The 21,176-nt window shown below is 36.0% G+C and overlaps 2 protein-coding genes across 2 annotated transcripts in view; both read left to right on the top strand.

Annotated features, from left to right (window-relative positions):
- Positions 1-14,608, top strand: part of LOC149654149 (Krueppel-like factor 7) — a 130,499-nt gene extending 115,891 nt beyond the window's left edge. The window contains exons 2-3 of the mRNA XM_089845543.1: positions 10,543-11,437; positions 11,549-14,608. Of these exons, the coding sequence (XP_089701669.1) occupies positions 10,543-11,437; positions 11,549-11,724 (1,071 nt within the window). The 3' untranslated portion in view covers positions 11,725-14,608. The remainder of the gene's footprint in view (positions 1-10,542; positions 11,438-11,548) is intronic.
- A 396-nt stretch (positions 14,609-15,004) lies between these two features.
- LOC149654148 (SHC-transforming protein 1-like) lies at positions 15,005-20,679 on the top strand. Its single transcript, XM_089845542.1, has 2 exons — positions 15,005-15,802; positions 16,081-20,679. Exons 1-2 carry the CDS (start codon positions 15,407-15,409, stop codon positions 17,143-17,145), a joined length of 1,461 nt encoding a protein of 486 aa, XP_089701668.1. The 5' UTR covers positions 15,005-15,406; the 3' UTR covers positions 17,146-20,679.
- The last annotated feature ends 497 nt before the right edge of the window (positions 20,680-21,176 follow it).

Genomic DNA, 21,176 nt, shown 5'->3' with positions numbered 1-21,176 from the left:
GTACCAAATTAATATACTTTTTTCCTTCAAGGAAACCCTGAGGTATTTTTGATCCGATTTACCACGCGATTAAAGAGAACTTAACTCTTACGGATAACTAAGAATTATCTTATATTTTTCTAGGCACAACTCCTCAGTAGGGTATAGAAATAAACGCAATACACGTGATAGTGTCTATATAAATGCCTAAAAGTTAGATTAGAAAATATCGTAATGTATTTATGAATATTCCAGCTTCAAACTTTACAAAATAATTGTTTTATCAGTCAAAATTTATTTTCCATAGAACCAAAAGCTTCTGATAGAACTGTCCCACTGTATGTTAAGTCATAGGTGCCACATGTTTGTCACTAGTTACTGAGAGCTTGTCATGAAGTGACGCAAGTGAAACGTCATAGATTCTCGTAAAGCGACGCCTGGCGAGGCTCTGTCACAGGCTTAGGACAGACTAAATAGGAACTAGATGGACTGCAAAAACTAGTCTAGTCAATTCTCGCTTGTCGTTCTCGAGCTTTAAGCCTCCAGCATTACGACGTATCGGAAGTGTCGTCATACTTATGGAACGTATCTTATAAACTTATGATATTAGCCAAATAAGTTCACCACCCCTTTAACCGGATAAACATCCATATTGACCCAAAACCTGATGACTATTCTTTCTGGACCCTTCCCAGTCCCCAGTCGCATAGTTTGAACCCTGCAATCTGAGTTACTGAATGACGCAAAAAAGAAAAAAGAAAGCTTTCTGGGGCAGTTAGACAATCAAGGAAATTGTAATTCAATCTTCCCATTAGAAATAATAACGCGTTTTCCTAAGGTAAAGGTTTTGGTTTGGGGCGAGTCTCCTTCCCAAGCCCCTCCTTATAATGGGTCCTTGCAATGCTGCCTCTAAGGCAGGCAGGCCAGGCCTAGGCAGGTGACTAGCTAAACGGAGCGAAAGTTTATTTTTAACAACGTCCATTTCTCGAGGTCCGGACGCCGTCGTGTCGGTGTGACCCGCGACCTAGAATCGTCGGCGCCGAAAAGTTAAAGGGTAATGCATCCTCTCTGTGAAAAAGAAAGGGAAGAGTTAGTTGAAATGGTTCAAAAGAAAAAGGAAGAACTTATTATTAAAAATTTCTTTCGTTTTATTTTCAAAGGCCGGCCGGAATCGTTGCTTTATTTGACAGTTGGGATAAACTTAGGAGACGACGCGTTTGCAGGCGTTGATAAAAAGTTTTGAATTTTATCTCTCGACTTCCTTCGCAACATTTTCAAGGGTTGAATTTTTGCGAGCTTCGTCGTCGTCCTGGGAATAACTTTTATTGTTCAATAAAACAGCGATGATTTTTTTATGACACCGGTTTTTATTGATAGATAAAATAAAAGGTCGGAAAGCATCCATGGAGAGGAGGAAAAATATAAATCGTTTCTGTTCCAACTTGAAGTCTACTCCTGTACCTACAGTAAACTGTTGAAATTTTCGGATTTTCTTTCATGGAATCCTTAGAAAAGAAGATACGTTCCATAATAAGTTTGTCACTGGTTACAAACTGGAGCTTGTCATGAAGTGACGTAGGTCATAGATTCGAGGTAAAGCGACGCCTGGTGACTGGGTCGACGCGATTGGTCGGAGGGGCTTATTTCAAATTATCTTTAAAATCTGAACCTAATTGGAATTTTAAAATCATTGTGAAGTATTTCCTGAATGTTTCACTATGCAGACTGGTCTTATAATTAGTAGAAGAATCGATAAAAAATCACTTGATTTTCAACTTCACCCTCCCTTTAAGAAGTATAGGAAGTACCGTCATACTTATGGAATATATTATCATTTTAATTAGTAGATGTAGATAATATAAAATTAACTAAAAGGGGTTGACAAAACTTGGGCCTAATTCCCAGACACTCAAACATTGTAACTTACAAGCGTTGCTCCCATATTTTGCAGCAATCTATAATTACTAATTGATATCTGCTGTTGAAATTAAACTAAGGCTTCCCTTTCACTTATTCCTAATTATACACCGTTTCATAGGTCTCAAATTTGCGATACCGATTTCTTTCGTCGGCAGTACCGCGAATTTCAAAGGAAATATATATACCATGAGATGTTATCTTAAATTCCGCTGCAGCTTAATAACTCAAATTGTTTTATTTTCTACTAGCTGTGTCTTCCTTTAACATATACGCGTAATCAACTTCGTTAATTATGATAAATGAATGGGGCAAACTTAGCACGATTTTAGGTTGTACTTGGACAGGGTAAAGACAGGGTGAAACAAGAAACTATAGTAAATGGTCTTTCAACCGAAAGAAAGATTGTAATTATGGAAATTAGAGAGCAAGAGGGGGTGTTTACAATTCATGCGATGGGCACATTGTTTGTTATAATATAATATGTATCAGTTTTGAACTTGGTCATTTGTTATCGGTAATTTTTTTTTTCATTTATATCATGGGGTAACAAACAGAAGGGACAGGCTGATATTTTTTCTATTTTCTTAGTTGTCGCGAAATAAAATACATAGTCTTTTTTCCCAAATGGATAATCTTCTATAAACTCTCTTACAAATGTAGGTCGTCAGTGCTACCAGGCTCAGAGCCAAAATTTTATACTGGGTTGTTTTGGAAATCGATTTGGGGATTTGCGTTCGTATTTTCTGACTTCAGATCATGTGCCCCCCGCTCCTATGAAGAAAAAGAATCTTTTAAGCAGCGTTTCTCGCTTTTTATTTTTTTTTTTGAAAATTTATTCATTTTTCAAAAAAGGCTACTCTTTTTTCCTGTGCCGGATGGCGAATGCCAAGTTTATACGAATATAAATAGTTGACGTTTCTGACTTTATAGCAACTCGTCCAAATGTTACGCCAAAATATTGACATCTCTCTTTAGGGACCCATCTATGTACATACGTACGCGTTGGAAAGGTCTTTTATAATTTAAAGGGAAGGTGAATTTATTTATTTATTTAAAAGGTATCAGTGCTTTAAGATAGTAAGTAAAGCTCAAATCTCACGTGATCTCCAAATTTCAATCTCCTGGTTCTGAGCTCCGAAAAATACTAAAATGATTTCTAATATACTGCGAATAATTACAGTAATTTATTAATGGGGTAATTAACGGTAATTTAGGGATGGTATATGTGTAGATTACCGACATATCTAGCTACAAATAACCACCCCTTTATTGTGTTGCAGCAAGAAGTGATATCTAGTTTATTAGGGAGAAAGTATAAGATGCCTAAGTATTCGCGCGCCATAGTCCCAGTCCCCCTTTCAAAATACAAAGGGGGACGTAAAAGGAGGCCGGGATATTTCGCCTCTCCTCAGTCGGAAAATACAAGTAATTTTCGTCATTCGCGTCGCGCTGACGTGAGTTTTCAAGAACCAATGAGATGCTGGTTGTAATTTAGAGGCGGGGATTAACTCCGGACCTACGTTTGGACTGGATATAAAGCTGGAAATATGGCGAATTTATACCTTCTCCCTAATAAACTAGATATCACTTCTTAGCTGCAGTTTAAGAAGCAATATTTATAAAAAGAAATTGTCTATTGTTTCTAGGATTTTCCCAGATGTTTTCAACACCCTTTTATTTCTAACCTACACCGTATTTAAAAATTCCAAAACTGTTTAGGGAGGTTTTAAAACTTTGAACTTTTTGTAATTTCGATAACACTAAAAGGAATGCATCTTTTTTTCTTTGTGGAAGTCTGTAGTGCACCCAAAATTCTTTCCAACCCCCTATTCATATTCTAATGTAATAGATAGTCTCTTTTAAAATAACGTAGAAACGCCCTATATAATTTTAGCCCATTAGATATTAACTGAGGAAGAATAGACCTGAAATAGGTCAAACTAAAGTTTGGTTTGACGCCCTTGCATGGGTCTATTATTAACCTACCAGTAGTTGTAACCAAGCAAAAGAAAGAGAAACTGGTAAGCTAAACCAAATGTTTAAAGTAAAAATAGTAAATACAGTATTAACTTAGAAAAAAATAGGCCAAAAGTCATCTCCCGGTGACGCCCTCTGAGAAAATAAAGGAAATTAGAATACAGTAGACCCTAAAAGGTCAAATACCAGCCTAACCTAAGTCAACTAAAGGTTATACACCAACGTTTCTTAGCTAAAGGGCGCGAATTCGGTTTTTTATTTTTATTATAGCCAAGTTGAGTTGACGCGGAATCGATATCGATGGGAATTAGGCCTGGTAGAACCCACGTAAGGGATTGGTCACCGGGAGGACGCGTCAGTCTATCATCCGACTAGAGATAAACCCATGATACTATCCTAGTGAATCAACAAAACTTACGGAAAGTCACTCTATCAAGGGATGACTCAGCCTGAGTCCCTTCCCCATTCAGGGTTCGCATACGATCATGGAAGAAAAAAGTGAAGACCTTGAAATATTAGAGAGATTGGTTAGTATTAAATTGCTTTTGGAAATTTCGTACGAACCCTGTTTACTGCAGCTATGTATATTAAGGAGGAGATATATCTTAGAATGCGAGCTTATAATATGCAAATTATCCAGACAGACTGTTCACGACTACGTTATGTATGACTCAGTCAGTGCTCAGTTTAATTCTAAATTTATCATCAACAATCAGATTAAATGAATTATGACTATATACGTTGGTACAATGACAATGTTGCTTCAATGGAATATTTAAGAAATTAGCAATGAAATAAATTATCTACACTTATGTGTACACTTAATCTAAAAAGCAATTTTTTGTTTAATTGTTGCAATTTTAATTATACAGGGTCTTTCTGATAAGTCTGCCATAAATGAAAGAGAAGGGTGTGTTCTTTGAGTTAAACTGAGTTGAAAGTGCGTCAATAATCACTTGACCTACAATGTCATTTAGTTATGGTGGGAGATACGGGCTCCCAAAACATTTATTTGCCCTTAAAACAATTATTTCGCAAAGATAATTTTCTGGCAACCAACACAGACTTATTAGCAACAACCCTGTACAATCATAGTGCCATTATGGCGGGTAATGCGCATTGCATTTGGTGAGTCAGCCAACAGGCCAGCCACACGGGTTAAAGTTACTTAAGTCAAAGCCATCCTACTTAAAAGTCTAAAAGGTAAAATAAAGCTGACACCGCTAAAATTCCAATGTACTCGCCCCCCTTGAGCGTCGTCTCTTTTTGGAAAGTATTTGATTACAGGAAACGAGAGCGTTATCGGTTCGGAAATCCAACCTATTCTATTTTACATCCCTCCCCCTCTCTAACCCCCCCCCTGAAGTTTTAGAGATGATGGTATACGCGTATAGTTTTAATGATATTCAAAGTCTAAAAGGTTTTGTATACTATATCAGCAGAGCGTGGGAGCCAAAACCATAATAATAAAGTTCGTCCCAACTTTGCTTTGCAGTTATAGGCCTTTCTCAAGTTCAAATTACAAATTCCTTTATAGCTGAATGGAGATTCGAATAAAATTGGTTTCTGCTTGTAAACAGGGGTTCGTTCGTTCGTGTGAAAATTGAAAATAGTTAAGGGAAGACCTGGAAATTGGTTTTGAGAAAATAAAACCAGCCTATCTCAATATTTAAGATAAATATTCATCATTGATCAGTGCACCAACTATGCCATGACACAATTCGGTTATTTTAAATTTGTTTGATTGGGAGACGTTTGAAATTTTGGGAGTTCAAAAGGTCATCTTGGATAACTATTTTACTATTTGATATTTACGTGCGTTGTTAAAAAACACGTGCAGATGTTGCTTAGAGAAAACAAGGTTTGACCAAACTAAGACGATTAAAAGACGACCTAGGAAGCTAGGCCTCCTTTATCAGTTTTGAAGTATCTTTAATTCTCCTCTATCTGTGTTTTAGTGCGAGTTATAGTCGAGAAAATACAAGTATTGGCTGTGTTGCAAACTTAGAATGATTTAATGGCTAATAAACGTTAAGGTAGCACCACGTACATTTGCAAAATTCGATACATCCGTTGGGATGGTAATATATTGGCGGGCCATGTACCTGTTTCAATGCAGTCAGATTCCCCTCCCCTCCTCTTCTCTAGTAGTAATTCAGCGCCCCTTCTCCCTTTCTAGGCCCTTTTCTCTCTTATAACTCTAGATCCCTATTGATTTTGCAAAGTATTCATTCGATTGGAAACGTTTGTAGTATGGGGAAGTTGGAAGGGGCCAGGTTTTAACCGCCACTTTATAAGCCCTCGATTTGGCTGCTTAGACGATACTTTCCCCATCTACAAGGGCTTCCTCCAAGCCGAGAGAGAGACCCTCGTGTACCATACGCTTTTAATTGGCTGCGCTAATCCCAACCATGTAGTGGTAGAGTACATCAGACCACCTTTAGAGTTTAATACTTAAAGCGCCTGCCTGCCTATCTGGCTGAGCTCTGCTGCATGCTACTAGACAGAAATTGAGGTTGTCAAACTGTAGAATGAAAATCATCTACATCTATTTACCAATTCTAATAAGATATACTTAACTTAGATTAACCTCTAATTTATCCGTATCATTTTACAGACTTGTTCAAATAAACTATAATTAAACGTAATTAGAAAATGTTTGAGTGTATACTGCAGCTGGCTTTACACAGTATAAAAGCAGCATGGATCTTATAATACCTCTAAGGGATTGGAATACCTTTTTTGGTACAAAAACTATGCGATGTGAGCAAGGAGAGCTTAGGATTTCAAGGTTATTCGAAATTTCGAAGCGCTGATTAAAGCTAGGGTGACGTAGATGAATGCGTGGAAATTTCGAAGTGTTGTTTAGAAATAGGCGCGAGATGGGCTGGGGTGTAGTATCATTTGATACAAAAACTGCGACGTGAGCAAGGAGAACTTAGGTTATTCGAAATTTCGCAACGCTGGTTAAAGCTAGGGTGACGTAGATGGATGCATGGAAATTTCGAAGCGTTGTTTAAAGATAGACGCGATAGATGGGGAAGTAAATGAGACCTATGTATTCCCCTACGCTCACAGATCAACAGGACCAGGAATTTTAGCGTTTCTGGTCCTGTTTTTAAAGACAAAGTCCGTGATAAAAAGAGAGGCCTTTTTCAAATCGATAAAAGCGCCTCTTGCCTCATGCTCTTTTAATAAGATTAAACAAATATCATCCTCGCTCTTCCGCCCATCTCTCTTCTTAACTCCCGTTTCCGCTCTAGCCACGCGTTCAGCAGCTTGGACGCTTCTTTGTGGCTGCGATGATACCGCAATAATACCCCTAGTAAAACACGTTTGTTTTAACGACAACGTGGCGACCCTTAAAGGCCCATTTGGGATCAAACAGGCCGTAAAAATGCTGGCCTGGTGATGCTATCTATACCCCTCCTCTCATTGGTGTACACACACGTTTTCTTTAATGATCTAGCGCTGTTCAAAATGCTAATCGTCTACTTGCACTTGTGTAACTAAAACTAACGATTTCGGTACCTATTTGACATGCGCAAAAGTAATTTTGATAGTGTTAAAGTGCGTTTCAACCATTGGAGTGAATTGGTTAAAATGTTTGAAATTTTATGCGAAAGTTCAAAAGTTTGTTGATGTTTTTATTTGGCAAAATCATAAAGCGCCTTTTTACTTTGAAAGAAGTGTGAAATTTGTGTTTAGGAATTTTCACTGTTCGCTAAATTTTACGATGTATATGTTATCTCTTCTTTCTTTTTTGCTTTTAACGAAACCCTACGCGACTAGGAATTAATTTTAGAGCTGAGTAAAACTTCCTTTAATGAGATTATAATTAATTATCGTGTCATGGAAAAAATGGGTGAAAAAATTCTTGATTTTTTTTTTTTTTTTTTTTTTTTACCCGAAGGGCAGATAGTTTTTCGTGTTCACGAATTTTTAAGAGTAATAATTAAAGTAAGGGTGATACGATGCTGCGTAGATTTTTTTCTAGCTTAAAATAAGTGGAATATTTAAACTAAAATGCTTGTAAAATTTAAATTGAAGTTTATGAAAAAGGCAGTGACCCTATCACTTTAAAACATGCGCATGTCTTCACGTTTGCTGTTAAAGGAAATGTGTTGTGATTTACGTTTTAAATACGTGATGTTAAGCAAAAATTATCTCTCTTAGCCTCAAATTCGGCTTCTTTGAGGGGAGGTTGGTTGGTGCGGTTAAATAAGTGTTTGTGTACCAGCATACATGAATTTAGCACGAACATGCAATGAAAACACGGTGTTAAAGTTGTTATAAATTATAATTTTCAAGGCATAGTGTAATAATTCACAAGTGTTAACATTCTAATTAAATAGCCATAATTATAAACAAGAAAATAACATTTACACCTTGCCTTTAATATTAAAATTGTTTTATATATTTCCTAAAATTTAAATTATCATAAATTTGAAACAATCTGGTTCTTACTGGTCTATGATTAATGATTTGTATTTCATATGTAAGACCGTTTCTGTTCGGATAGCCTATTTAACCAAAATTTATTGAAGAAACTTAAATAACTTTATTGCGAAACAATAATGAAAAGGAAGCTTTGGGGGGGTTTAACCATTAAATATAATCGTGATTCAACCCCCGAGGAGTCGATTCTAAAGTTCTTGGCTCGGAGCGATTATTAATAAAAGATAAAACTTAACAGAAAGGAATTTTAAAAATGAATCTTTCGTAACGTTAATCGGGTCGTTTGATTATGAACGAGTGGGAAAAGAATTCTATCGGATAACACTTTGTGCGCTAATTAAAGTTTATTTAACCGACGTTAAAAGTTAGCCGCGCTAATAGCCCTCAATCTCATCTGTCAAAAATAATAAACGGCTACCAAAATTCATCCGTGCTGTTTGTTTCGACATCAGTTGGAACTTTGAATGGGTGGTCCATACATTCTAAAGAATTTGTTAGTTGCGTACCATACTTGATGTTTTTAAGAAATTTTGTTTGATCCGAAGATGTAGCCTAACACTTGAATTTTTAAAGGGAAAATGAAACAGGATTACTTTATCTTAGATCTGATTCCCCTGATTCAGTGTATAAATAGAGTTTCTCAGGGTATTTTAGTTATACGAGGCTTCTTGAACCTTCCTTAGGGTGTAGGATTTCAATTTATAAACAAGATCTTGATTTGTATGGAAATTCTAAATTCACAGTTCAGTTGTGGTCTTGTGGATGACATCACTAGATTATGGAAGAGCTATTGCCCAAGGCAGCCAGCCACCAAGAAGTGATGTCTAGTTTATTAGGGAGAAGGTATAAATTCGCCACATTTCCAGCTTGATCTCCAGTCCAAACTTAGGTCCGGAGTTAATCCCCGCCTCTAAATTACAACCAGCATCTCATTGGTTCTTGAAAACTCACGTCAGCGCGACGCGAATGACGGAAATTACGTATTTTCCGACTGAGGAGAGGCGAAATAGCCCGGCCTCCTCCCTTGTATTTTGAAAGGGGGACTGGGACTATGGCGTGCGAATACTGAGGCATCTTATACCTTTTCCCTAATAAACTAGATATCACTTCTTGCAGCCACTTTGTTTGAAAGGAGAAGGAGGCTAACTGGATAAATTGTTTCAAATAATTTGGAATCCGTTACAAGATTCAAGTTACTTGTTATTTTTAAAACTTTCAGCTCAATCTAACATGGAAACCGCATTTAAATGGTGGGGAGAAATGTTGCAATTAGTTCGTAGAAACCCCGGGATCCAATGGCGAACCTTTATCGTGATACAGTTTCGTAGAAAGGTTTAATAGAAAGGAAACGTACGATATTGTTGCCGGATTATTTTCCCCCTATCTCTTTTATTTTGGGTTGAAGCTCAAGGTTTTCTCCACTCCAACCTTGCTAAAAAAACTGAGATCACTGTCACTGAAGAGTACTACCAAAGGCAAGATCACCCTCCTACGTCCCTCTTTGTAATGTAGGGTATCTCTGAAATCAGTTATATAGTTCCTCCCAAAAATAGATTTCCTTTGCTTTTCTCCCCCATGCCGTCTCCTAGATAGATGAAATTTTATCTCTCTACAATCCAGGCAATTTATTTTATGACCGAGTTTATGTAAGGTACACGCGTACCGTACCATAGAATCACCCCGTAGTCCCTAAGTTCCGAGTTTCTATGCCAACGTAACCCCTTTATTGTCAAAACGCGCCATGGAGAATTGATTACGCAATTAAGAATAAATAATTTCTGAATTAGGAAAAGTCGTCGTAAGATGTCTAGACTTCAAACGCTGGTCGTATTTATTAATATAGGCCTAGAGGAAAAGAGAGTTTCAAGAAATATGTTTTCCTCTAAGATAAGTATAACTAAGGATAGACTGTTATAAGTTGGATGCTATTCATTTTAAACAGCTGCCTCTCCATCGATCGAGATTTCACTTTTCTCTCTTTTTTTTGGGTTTAGCAGACTTACTCGCCGATATACACTTACATCGCTATTATATTCCAAAGATAGTCCTGCTTTGGAAATAGATTATATATTTAAGGAACTTGTGTTTAACGCAGTCTGGTGTGTACTGCGCAAATTAGATTCAAGCTATAATTAGAATCTGATTTATGTAAAGGTGAATGTCCATGATCCGCGTGTCTTAATTATTATCCATTTTGTTTGACCTTAGACGGCCTTGGAGATGGAGCGTTACTTGAGGGAAGAACCATCTTACCGTCGAAGCGGTGGTAAGAGGTTAGCGGCGGATATGTGCAGTCCCTGGGACTTGTTTTCTCTGCCCAAAGAAGAGGACATTCAAGACACGTCCGGTGACTCTTCGGACAGCGACAACCCTCACTGTCATCGTCATCATCGGTCCGAAAGGCGGTATCGTTCGACGCCTTCCTACCTGATGGGGGAATTGGGCGAAACTGGAAGTTGTTATACCGGAAGCGACGCCGGGAGCAACAGTGGCGCGGAAGATCGCTTGAGCGTTTCTGATTTGGACCTTAGTGACCCCTCGATAAACGCGGTCAGTCTAAGTTCCTCCTCCAGCGGGATATCGTGGGATTGCGACCTGGTGGCTAGTCTAGGACTTCACAAACCCAGCGCGAACGCGACGGTCAAATCCAAGGGAAGCGGTACTTCCGGTTCCGTCAATGGTAACGCGTCATCAGGAACCGCGGACGGACCCGCGTCGGGTTGTAGTAAAGGACGCAAGTACGCGGTGACGTCGTCGTCTCCGGGAGAGACGTTGACTTTGAAGATGGTCAATAAAGGTGGTTCGGCGGCCTTGAACTCCGCTCCGTCCTTAACCTCTTCGGCCGCCGGAGCCGCCACCGTGCGCATCGCCTTGACAAAGGGGGCGCTTTTACCAGGCGCCCCCAATTCCGGTTCGCCCTTGCTGGCCGCCTCGGTTCTCACCACCTCCGGTTTAACGGGGACAGGGTCTGGCAAAACCAAAGCCAGTCGACTCGAGATCCAGACGGACGGCAGGAGGCGAATCCACAAGTGCCAATTCAGTGGCTGCAAGAAAGTCTACACCAAGTCGTCGCACCTCAAGGCTCATCAAAGAACTCACACCGGTAAGACATCGGCGTGTTGATGACATTTGCAAAGATTGTTCTACCAATAGCTTTGACTACGCGTCTCGCGTACCTCGGGGGTTTAGATGGTAATTGTTGATTTTGTTACAGGAGAAAAGCCGTACAAATGCTCTTGGGAGGGCTGCGAATGGCGGTTCGCGAGGTCCGACGAGTTGACCCGACACTACCGCAAGCACACCGGTTCCAAACCTTTCAAGTGCAATCATTGCGAGAGGTGCTTCTCTCGTTCGGACCACTTGGCGTTGCACATGAAGCGGCATCAGTGATGATGAGAGATGATGGTCGGGAAGTCAGTCAACAGCCACGCTAAATTTACATATAGAAGCCGAGAAAAAAAGACACTAGCGCCTATTTCAGGCCGCGTGGAGTTTCAGCTATAATTAAAAGTCGAATATCGCTGCCGGGTTTCATTGTTTTGATGTATTTAATTGCCTTTGGAAGGCACTATCACTTGTCAGCGCATTTATCGAGAACAAGGGGGAATTTTATTCGTGCCATCAATCAGGATATCCTTAGAAATCTAACTCGCCTAATTAAACAACCTTTTGAAACCTTTCTCAGGTTAGTACAAGTTGCGAGTTCATTTCGTTCACATCACAAACCTCCCGTGAAAAAGGTTTCAAAGGTTTAGAACTTTTATAACGTCACAAAATGAACGACACTTCCGTTGTCACAGTCAGCCATTGAACAGCGGTGACGTTAAACATCTGGCTGAGTTAAAATTAAGTCTTTTCGTCGCGTCACTGTTTAGTGACTAAAGCGAAACTGCAAGCAAAACTACTACTTACTAAAATACGATAGTTTCAAAGCCTCAAAGAACGCGTCTATTTGTGACATCATAAAAGTACAATAGTGCCTATGAACAGTGATGACGTCACTCCAACGATGCCATCACTGCTAGCTTAAGGCTAACTAACTAAAATATTAAATGTTTATCATAAAATAAACATTTTCTTGGTTGATTTCATCTCCTAATTCTCACAAAAAACCAAATCACCAATGGTTTACAAGTGATCCTAAAACGCTGAAGTGAAAAATGCACGGTGCGAATTTTGAACTGAACTGAACTAAAATAAACTAATAGCACACTCGAAAAAAACAAACTTTTTTTTCAAATTGAACAAAAACAATATAAGAAAATGTGAATTTACACGCGAGTTCCGAAAAACATTTATGTTGCGCGAATTTTTTCACGCTAAAAAATAAACAAAAAAAAATCCAAAAAAAAAAATTAAAAAAAAAAAAAAACAAAATAAATAAAAAATAAACCAATATATAGCGCGATACGTCACGCGATAAAAAAATTGCTAGTCGAACTTAAAAAATGCCAGTCGTGGATAAAATGAATTAAAAAAAATGAAACTCTTATTTTTAAGCGGACTATTAATTAAAAAAATAACACAAAAATTAACAAAAAAATGATAAAAAAATATTAAAAGAATTTAAGCTTCTTAATATAGCTCGGAAAAAAAATTAAAAATAAATTTACGAACTTATAGGCAATTAATTGAAACAGAAAAAAAAATAATGAGGAAAAGAAAAAACTTATTGAGTTTTGGGCTGAAATTTTTGTATATAGAAATGAAAAAAGAAAAATCTTGAAAAAAAAAAAAATTGACACAAAAACAAAAAAAACAATTTAACAAAAAAAAAATAAAAATAAATTTGGTTTTTTTTTTGTTTTTTGTTTACTGGGCATTAGTGAGAAATCCACCAAATTCCTGGACATAAATTAATTAATTACCAAAAAATTAGAAAAGGAACCCTAATTCTTGCTTTTTGACAAAAAAAGGACAAAATTTAATAATGACCCACCAAAAGAAATGCATAATTAATTAATTAATTAATATGAACAAAATATTAACAACTGCTAGAAATTTTCAAAAGACAAAAATGAAATTAAATTAAATTAAATTAAATACCGGTAAAGAAAAACAAAGCCACTTAAAAATAATAAATAAATAAAATAAATTAATGCTTCTTAAAATACTTAAGATAATTCCATTAAGGTGGGAGATGAGATGATTGTCATGGTTAATAGAAAGCATTAATTTCTTAGTTACGTATAGTTTATTGCAACCAAATTAACAGTTAAATCAAATGCTAAGTTTAATTAGAGTTATAATAACGCGTAATTAATTAAAACTTACAAAAAGCTTAAAAAAAAATAGGTACAGTTAACCATAACTTTCTATTAACCATGCATGAATTAATTTTGAAGTAAAACTGTAATGGAAATTAAAAAAAAACTTCGTAATTAATTTCGTAGAATTTCTTTAATAAAATGCTGATAAAACTGCCGTAAAAAAATTACATCTTCCTTAAATGTGGGGGAAAAACAACAGAATTGAATGAGAATTAAGGGACATTTGTTTGAAAAAAAAAAAATAGATAAAAACCTGCAAATACTATAATTAATTACATATATTACTAATTGGAAAATAAATTAAATCAAAATTATAACGATTTAATTTGATGTAGTATTTGCAGGATTTTTTCAAATTTTTAAGATGGGAAAGTTAGCATTTATCAGAAACCCATAAATTTAATTTGTTACCGGTTCATAATTAATTGTTTTTAAATGCCGATTAATTTTGAGTATGACTCATTAAAAATTTTTATTAATTAATTTAATAAATTAAATAACCTTGGAGAGCATTAATGACAGAGACCATTTAAATTTAAAAAAAATTATATTTAAAAAAATTGAATCAAAATTAAACGGCATAATGTTGGCCCACCATATTTTGTGTTCAAACTTCAATTAATTAAATTAATTTCTTCTAAAAAAAAAAGATCTGTTTGAAATTTAATATACCAAGAGTTAATTGTTTTTATTCTTAAAAAAAAAAAATAATATTAAAAATTCTTGGAAATCTTCAAGAAATTCAAAAAAAAAAAAAAATAAAGAAAAGATAATAATTTTGCATTAAATATGATGAAGAAAAAAAAAGTGAAAACATTCCTGACAATGTAAAATATTATCCTTGTGTTTTTTTTTTATTTTATTTTTTAATTACTCCTTTCTGTGGGGGTAAAAAAAAGTGCCAGATAATGGAGGAACGAGTATTCATAATTTGTGCCTGTTTGGAATGTGGCGTTACAAAAAAAAATAATAATAAATAAAAGCAAGGCTATTGTTCATACTTACATGTTGCCCCAAAACTAATAAAAATATTACAGGTGCAAGATTTAATATGGTTCCAAGGCCTAGGAAGAATTTGTTTTCTCCGCTGCCGCCAGGTAGGCCTATTTTTTATGCACCAAAATGTTTTCAATGTCAAGTAATGTTGTCATATAATTACTGATATTTATATTTATGTTGGAGATATTAGGCAGAACTTGCCCAAGATTATTTTATAAAAAAAATATTTTTAAGGATGGTTTTTGTTTTCTTTAAAATAATTATTTCCAAACATATTTTAGCTTATGCCATTTAAAATTGAAATACGCGGGCTCAATTCAGTGCGGGCAGAGCTAAGGCCTGAATGCCGAAATAATCTGGTGTAGATAGTGGAGTCGATGCTTTGGTGGATGATGCGGAACGCACCCATTTAACGTAGAGCGCGTGATCGAGTTGGCCGTGGGTTAGCTGACAGACAGCGCAGACAGTCGGGCCAGAGAACGCAGTAGGCTTGTCTGTGAATAGTGAAAGTGGATAAGTGAGTGCTCAGTAAGGAAATTTGTTCGGTAAATTTACTCTTTCTTTATGTAAGGTGAGTGAATACTGAGAAATCCAGATAAATAACAATGACTAATTATTATTACGTACTCTTGAGCCGCCCTAAAACTAAGGGCGAAAAATTAGTGTTTTGTTAAGCCTTGGCAAGGACAATGCAAAATTTGAATTTCAAACTCTTTTGAGTTTTAGCAACAACGTTTACCAGTGTTGTTAGGTCATTCCCACATTAAGATTCGTAAATTAGGGTCGAAAATCTATATATAAACATGCCACGTTCAACCCCTAAGCCTGATTGGCCTGTAGGATCAGATGAATGGACAAAAAGTGGTAGTTTCATTAATAAGCCACCAAGAGGATGGCTTCATCCTGATACCATGATTATGGGTGAAGGAATGCGTTATTCCGTTCGTTATATTGGTTCCATTAAAGTAAACGCTTCTATGAAGAGTCTCGATTTTGATACTCGATCCTTAGTAGCTAAGGAATGCATAAACAGGGTCTGCGAAGCTGCGTGCTTGAAAAATAACGATAGAAGACGTAAAATTGACAAGAGGTTAAATAGAATGTTGGGAGAAGTTCCAAATATGGAGGATGCTGGTGCCAACATTCATTTAGTTGTTACAAGTTCAAGGTTGAATCTCATCATAATTGAATCAGGAAAGGTGAGGAATTTGCAAAAACGATACAATAGGGAGCTAACAGTTCTGACCCTGAAACGTCACACCCTTCCATCTCTTACTGGAGTTTTATCACCCCTAACGGTTGGAAACAGTATTCTACGTGCTAAAATGCCAACCAGAGAGGGGCTGCGTGACGTCAACTATCTCTTCCCCCTAGCTAGTTGTTAGCTCCCTATAGGTGTTTAAAAAATTTCCATTGAAAGGCAAGTTTCAAAACTAGAAATCAACTAGGAACAAATTTATCTTTGCCTTTTTTATAGATAATTGCCAGCCATAACATGCCTAACATCTCATTTGCATCAGGTGGAGACTCTGATACATTAGATTTTATAGCGTACGTTGCCAAAGATCATCGTTCTGGTAGATCTTGTTACATAGTAGAATGTGGGGCGGAACTAGCCCAAGATGTTATAACAACAATTGGCCAAGCCTTTGAGCTAAGATTTAAGCAATTCCTTCGAAAAACCCAAAACAATCCCAACCAACAGACACCAACGTCACGGTCTGAATCCAATGTTAATGGAAATGGGTCTCTAGTACCTATTGATGACCCTGAATATTACAATGATCTTCCTGGAAAACTTCCCCCTGAATTTACACCTCCACTTCCTCCCTTGCCTGATTATTCCACAGCAGTTGGAATGGTAGATTCTAATGGATGCAAGAAAAAGATAGTTTCTGGTTTAACCCCCGCTTTAGTTTCTGGCAATTTAATCGATTTGGCAACTGAAATATCAAATGATATGGCAGCTGCTGTTAAACCCGAGCCGGAATACGTTAACAGCATGATTTCCAATGTGGAAACATTGATTAAGGATCCATTTGATATGCAGCCTTTTGAGCAAAACCTTCCCACAACTCAAAGCGTCATACCCCCTCCACCACCTCAACACCAAGGCCGGAGAACTAACGCTTCTCCCATCCCAACCTCATCCACTTTGACTCCATTAGTCAAATTAAAGCCACCACCAAATAGCGTCAATGGATTATTAGACATTGGGGTAAAACACGTACCAGATGGGGAAGAATGGTTTCACGGATCAATTAGTCGCAAAGATAGTGAAGCTTTGGTTGTAAAAGATGGAGATTTCTTGGTTAGAGAATCTCAAGGGTCACCGGGGCAATACGTTTTGACGGGAATGCAAGGTGGGGTCAGGAAACATCTGCTTCTTGTAGATCCTGAAGGGGTGGTTCGAACGAAAGACAGGACATTTGAGAGTGTTAGTCACTTAGTGAACTATCATTGTGATAATGGGCTTCCCATAATCTCAGCTGAGAGTGCGTTGGTTTTGAGGAAACCCGTGCCAAGGGATAGATTAATTTGAATGCTATATTAAGAATACTTGAGTGAAGATTTTTAAGAGGAGGTTAACGGGAAATAAAATAATCATTGGATCAGTGGTGTGCGAGTCCCGTTTTTAAGGGTTTCGAGCCGAGTCCGAGTATCGAAACTAATTTCTTATCGAGAATCGAGCCGAGTATCAAAAATACTTTCGAGTATCGAGTATTTAGATAGGTCAAATTTTGGTTCTTTCGAGTAATTATAGAGTCTCAAATATTGACTTGTTGAGCAGCAATTTTGTAAATTTCTTGAAAATAACGAAGATTTTCAATTATCTAACATCTAACTAGTACAAAAAGATTGTTAGTGATCAATTCAACATTGAACAGGTGATTTTCAAAATAAATGACCATGAACTCATCATCTGCTATAGTTGTAAGCCTCGGACTCGAGTATTTGTCTGAGTATTTAAAATGTTAAAAAGCTACTCAAATCTGTCTCGAGTATCTCAATGTGTTGTTATCGAGTATCGAGTCGAGTACTCGGCTCGATACTCGAAACGAGTACTCGCACACCCCTGCATTGGATCTCTTTAAAATGATGCAAAATAGGTCAAAAATAGATGACCTAATTTATTTCATTTCATAGCTGCTCTCCATCTTCAAACTTCCCTTTAAAATGAAACATTCAAGAATTTCAAATTGAAACCTAAAAAGTTCAAAGAAATACACAAAATAAAAGTTTAAATTTAAAAATCTTCGATGCTATATTTTTGTTTCAAAAAATATAGGCATATACCTTCTTATTAGGCGCAACATTTTACCCAAGTATTGACTGTCACAGTGAATTTAAATAATATTAATAAATAAAAATGCCAAAAATTAGTATTAAATAGGTATAATTAAAAATATTAAGCATGATACAAAAATTTTCCTATATATCCTAATGTATTTTTGGGAGTTATATGAGTAGGCCTATATTATGTTATCAGTTGTCGTTACTAGAAGCCAATGGGCTGAACTGATGATATTACCCTGTGAAGTTTAGGTTTAGTATGTTTTAAAGAATCGTAGTTCATTCAATAATTTTTTTTTTAAACATTTTGAATAATATTTTTTATGACAATGTGTTTTACTTATGATCGTTTTTAGCCATCTTTACATTGATTGAATTTGAAAGTATGACAAATTAAAGGAAATGTTCAGGTAATATAACAATATGCCTTAAAAGAACGGCCTTTTTCTAAATATAAAAAGGAAAATATTAAAAAGAAAACAAAATAATTAGCATTTAAAAACGAGAACTACTGCGTTATCCTCAATAGGAGGAGATCCGCCATTTTTCATTTAGTGGCGATTGCGCTAATTTCTTACTTGCGTGAGCGAGTGGGCCATGCCCAACCTTAAACCTCTCATCCCGTGAGAATTCAACCAATCCCTTTAGGAGTCGCTTTCAGACATCAATAAAGCAATGGCGGCGCAGTAGTACTCGTTTTTAATTCTAATTAAATGTTAATTATTTTATAATAAGAGATCATTTATTTTTTTTTAATATTTTTTCTTTTGTATTTAGAAAAAGGCCGTTCTTTTAAGGTATAATGTTATATTATCAGAACTTAATTCGCTTTAATAATATCTACAATTAAAAATATTTGCATTTGGTGCCAAAAAAATATGTAATATTTGTATAATATTTAAATTTAGCCCCTGTAATTAAATGTATCGTTAGCTAATTATACTTCCTATATTTATATTTGTTAATTAGTTTTTTACGTAATTTTTTTTCTTTTTTTTTTGCATTTTTTAGAGAACTTGAATATATTTAGCTTAATCTAAATATCTTCCAATTTAAAAACTTTTAAATTTAGAGTACAATTTTTTGAGAGAAACTTTGAACGAACGTTTCTGTTCAAAATTATTATGCCAAAAGCGGACAAAGATGCAGAAATGACTTAAGTTTAATTGAGCTATATACGCAATTTTTCAAAATAGTTATTAAATAGGGAAAAATTAGCCTTATTCCTGATCAGCGCCACCTACCTATAGCGGTGACTTTGAGAACTACTGTAATCGGAAAGCCAATCAAATGTCGCTAAAATCTGGTGACGTCACTGACGGGCACTCTCGGGGTCTTACCAAAAATGACGTCACCAGATTTTAGCGACATTTGATTGGCTTTCCAATTACAGTAGTTCTCAAAGTCGCCGCTATGGGTAAGTGGCGCTGATCAGGAATAAGGCTAATTAGTATTACATTTTTTGGAAGGACGATAAAATAAAACCAAAACCAAAACGACCTATTTTGAGAAACAAATGGCAAAGAATGGATTTTTATAAATGAAGGATATTAAAAATAATAAATGAATGAGAATTAAAATAAATAATATTAAAAACACGTAGCAGACGACAAAAGAAAAGAGTTTCTAGATTTATACGCAATCTATTTCTTAAAGAAAATACAAATTAACAGAAAATTATCAACAAAAAAAAGGTATTTTACGTGATCATGTGATGACAAAAAATGGGTAATGTGGTCCAAAAAAAAAGCAAATGAAAGTATTTAATTATTACGCATTTTTAGGTCTAATTCCTACCTAGTGCTAGTAATTATTTATCCTAGACATTCCTTGCAATAAATACATCTGTATTTTATCAATCCACCTTATTCCCTTTCGCCGGAAGTTAGGCTTAGCTCGGGATTCATGGGGGTGAGTAACGGGAAGAAATTGGTCTGTCGTCTGCTACAAAAGCCAAAAATAATATGTACTGTAGCGGACGACATACCAATTTCATCCCTACTTACCCCCATGAATCCCGAGCTAAGTCTAACTTCCGGCGAAAGGGAATAAGGTGGATTGAATTTTTAGATTAATAATATTAAAAATCGGAATTCCGACTACATACATAACATGGGGGGGACAAAAAAAATCATAGTTCATATTTATGTATATATATATATATTAAGGAAAATATTCAGTATTAAATATCTTTAACTATGTATTTTATTACACTATAAAAAAAAACCATATGTTTGTTGGTTAGTCATCATATTTCTTCTGTTCCCACCCTCATGTACTTTTTTAATTATTTTTTGCCTTAGAATAATAAAGTTTTAATTAGTACAAAATTTGGCTGTAAAAGACAGACAGACAAAAATGGTTACTAATAAGACTCCCCTTTACAGCCTTGGCAACAGAGAACGCGTGCCTAACGTGTACTGTAGCGGACGACATACCAATTTCATCCCTACTTACCCCCATGAATCCCGAGCTAAGTCTAACTTCCGGCGAAAGGGAATAAGGTGGATTGAATTTTTAGATTAATAATATTAAAAATCGGAATTCCGACTACATACATAACATGGGGGGGACAAAAAAAATCATAGTTCATGTTTATGTATATATATATATATTAAGGAAAATATTCAGTATTAAATATCTTTAACTATGTATTTTATTACACTATAAAAAAAAAACCATATGTTTGTTGGTTAGTCATCATATTTCTTCTGTTCCCACCCTCATGTACTTTTTTAATTATTTTTTGCCTTAGAATAATAAAGTTTTAATTAGTACAAAATTTGGCTGTAAAAGACAGACAGACAAAAATGGTTACTAATAAGACTCCCCTTTACAGCCTTGGCAACAGAGAACGCGTGCCTAATTAGCATAATTCTTTATTTATAATTTTTTTTGGGGGGAAAAGGACAACAAAGTCAGCGGGAGGGTTGGTTGAAGCATAGCCCACTTGATCACGCTGGCTGCACGCGCTATAGAATCCCGCTCAATCGACCCTAAGAATGAGAATAACAAAGGTTCGGTCTAAAATTCAAACCCGTCTGGTTTTGACATGGGCGTCTATGGGAGGGGACCAGTTTTATCAACGTTTTTGGCCCAAATCGTGCATCCACTGGTTCAAATCTCTTGAATTTTTAATGAGACGTGTATTGAAAGATTTGATAGCTGAAGACTTTAAATTTTACAGGATAATATCAAACCTTTCAATACACGTTTCATTAAAAATTCAAGAGATTTGAACCAGTGGATGCACTATTTGGGCCAAAAACGTTGATAAAA

The sequence above is a fragment of the Phalangium opilio genome, unplaced genomic scaffold, assembly GCF_054372755.1.
Source record: "Phalangium opilio isolate 3A_F unplaced genomic scaffold, DU_Popi_V2 ptg000079l_1, whole genome shotgun sequence".
In the NCBI taxonomy this organism is placed as follows: domain Eukaryota; kingdom Metazoa; phylum Arthropoda; class Arachnida; order Opiliones; family Phalangiidae; genus Phalangium; species Phalangium opilio.
This window is presented reverse-complemented; position numbering and strand designations above follow the sequence as displayed.

Bases quoted from the DNA above. Each gene is read 5' to 3' on its own strand.
- LOC149654148 (XM_089845542.1), top strand. From the start codon at position 15,407: ATGCCACGTTCAACCCCTAAGCCTGATTGGCCTGTAGGATCAGATGAA. The intron at 15,803-16,080 runs GTGAGGAATTTG...CCTTTTTTATAG, and splicing joins TCATAATTGAATCAGGAAAG to ATAATTGCCAGCCATAACAT.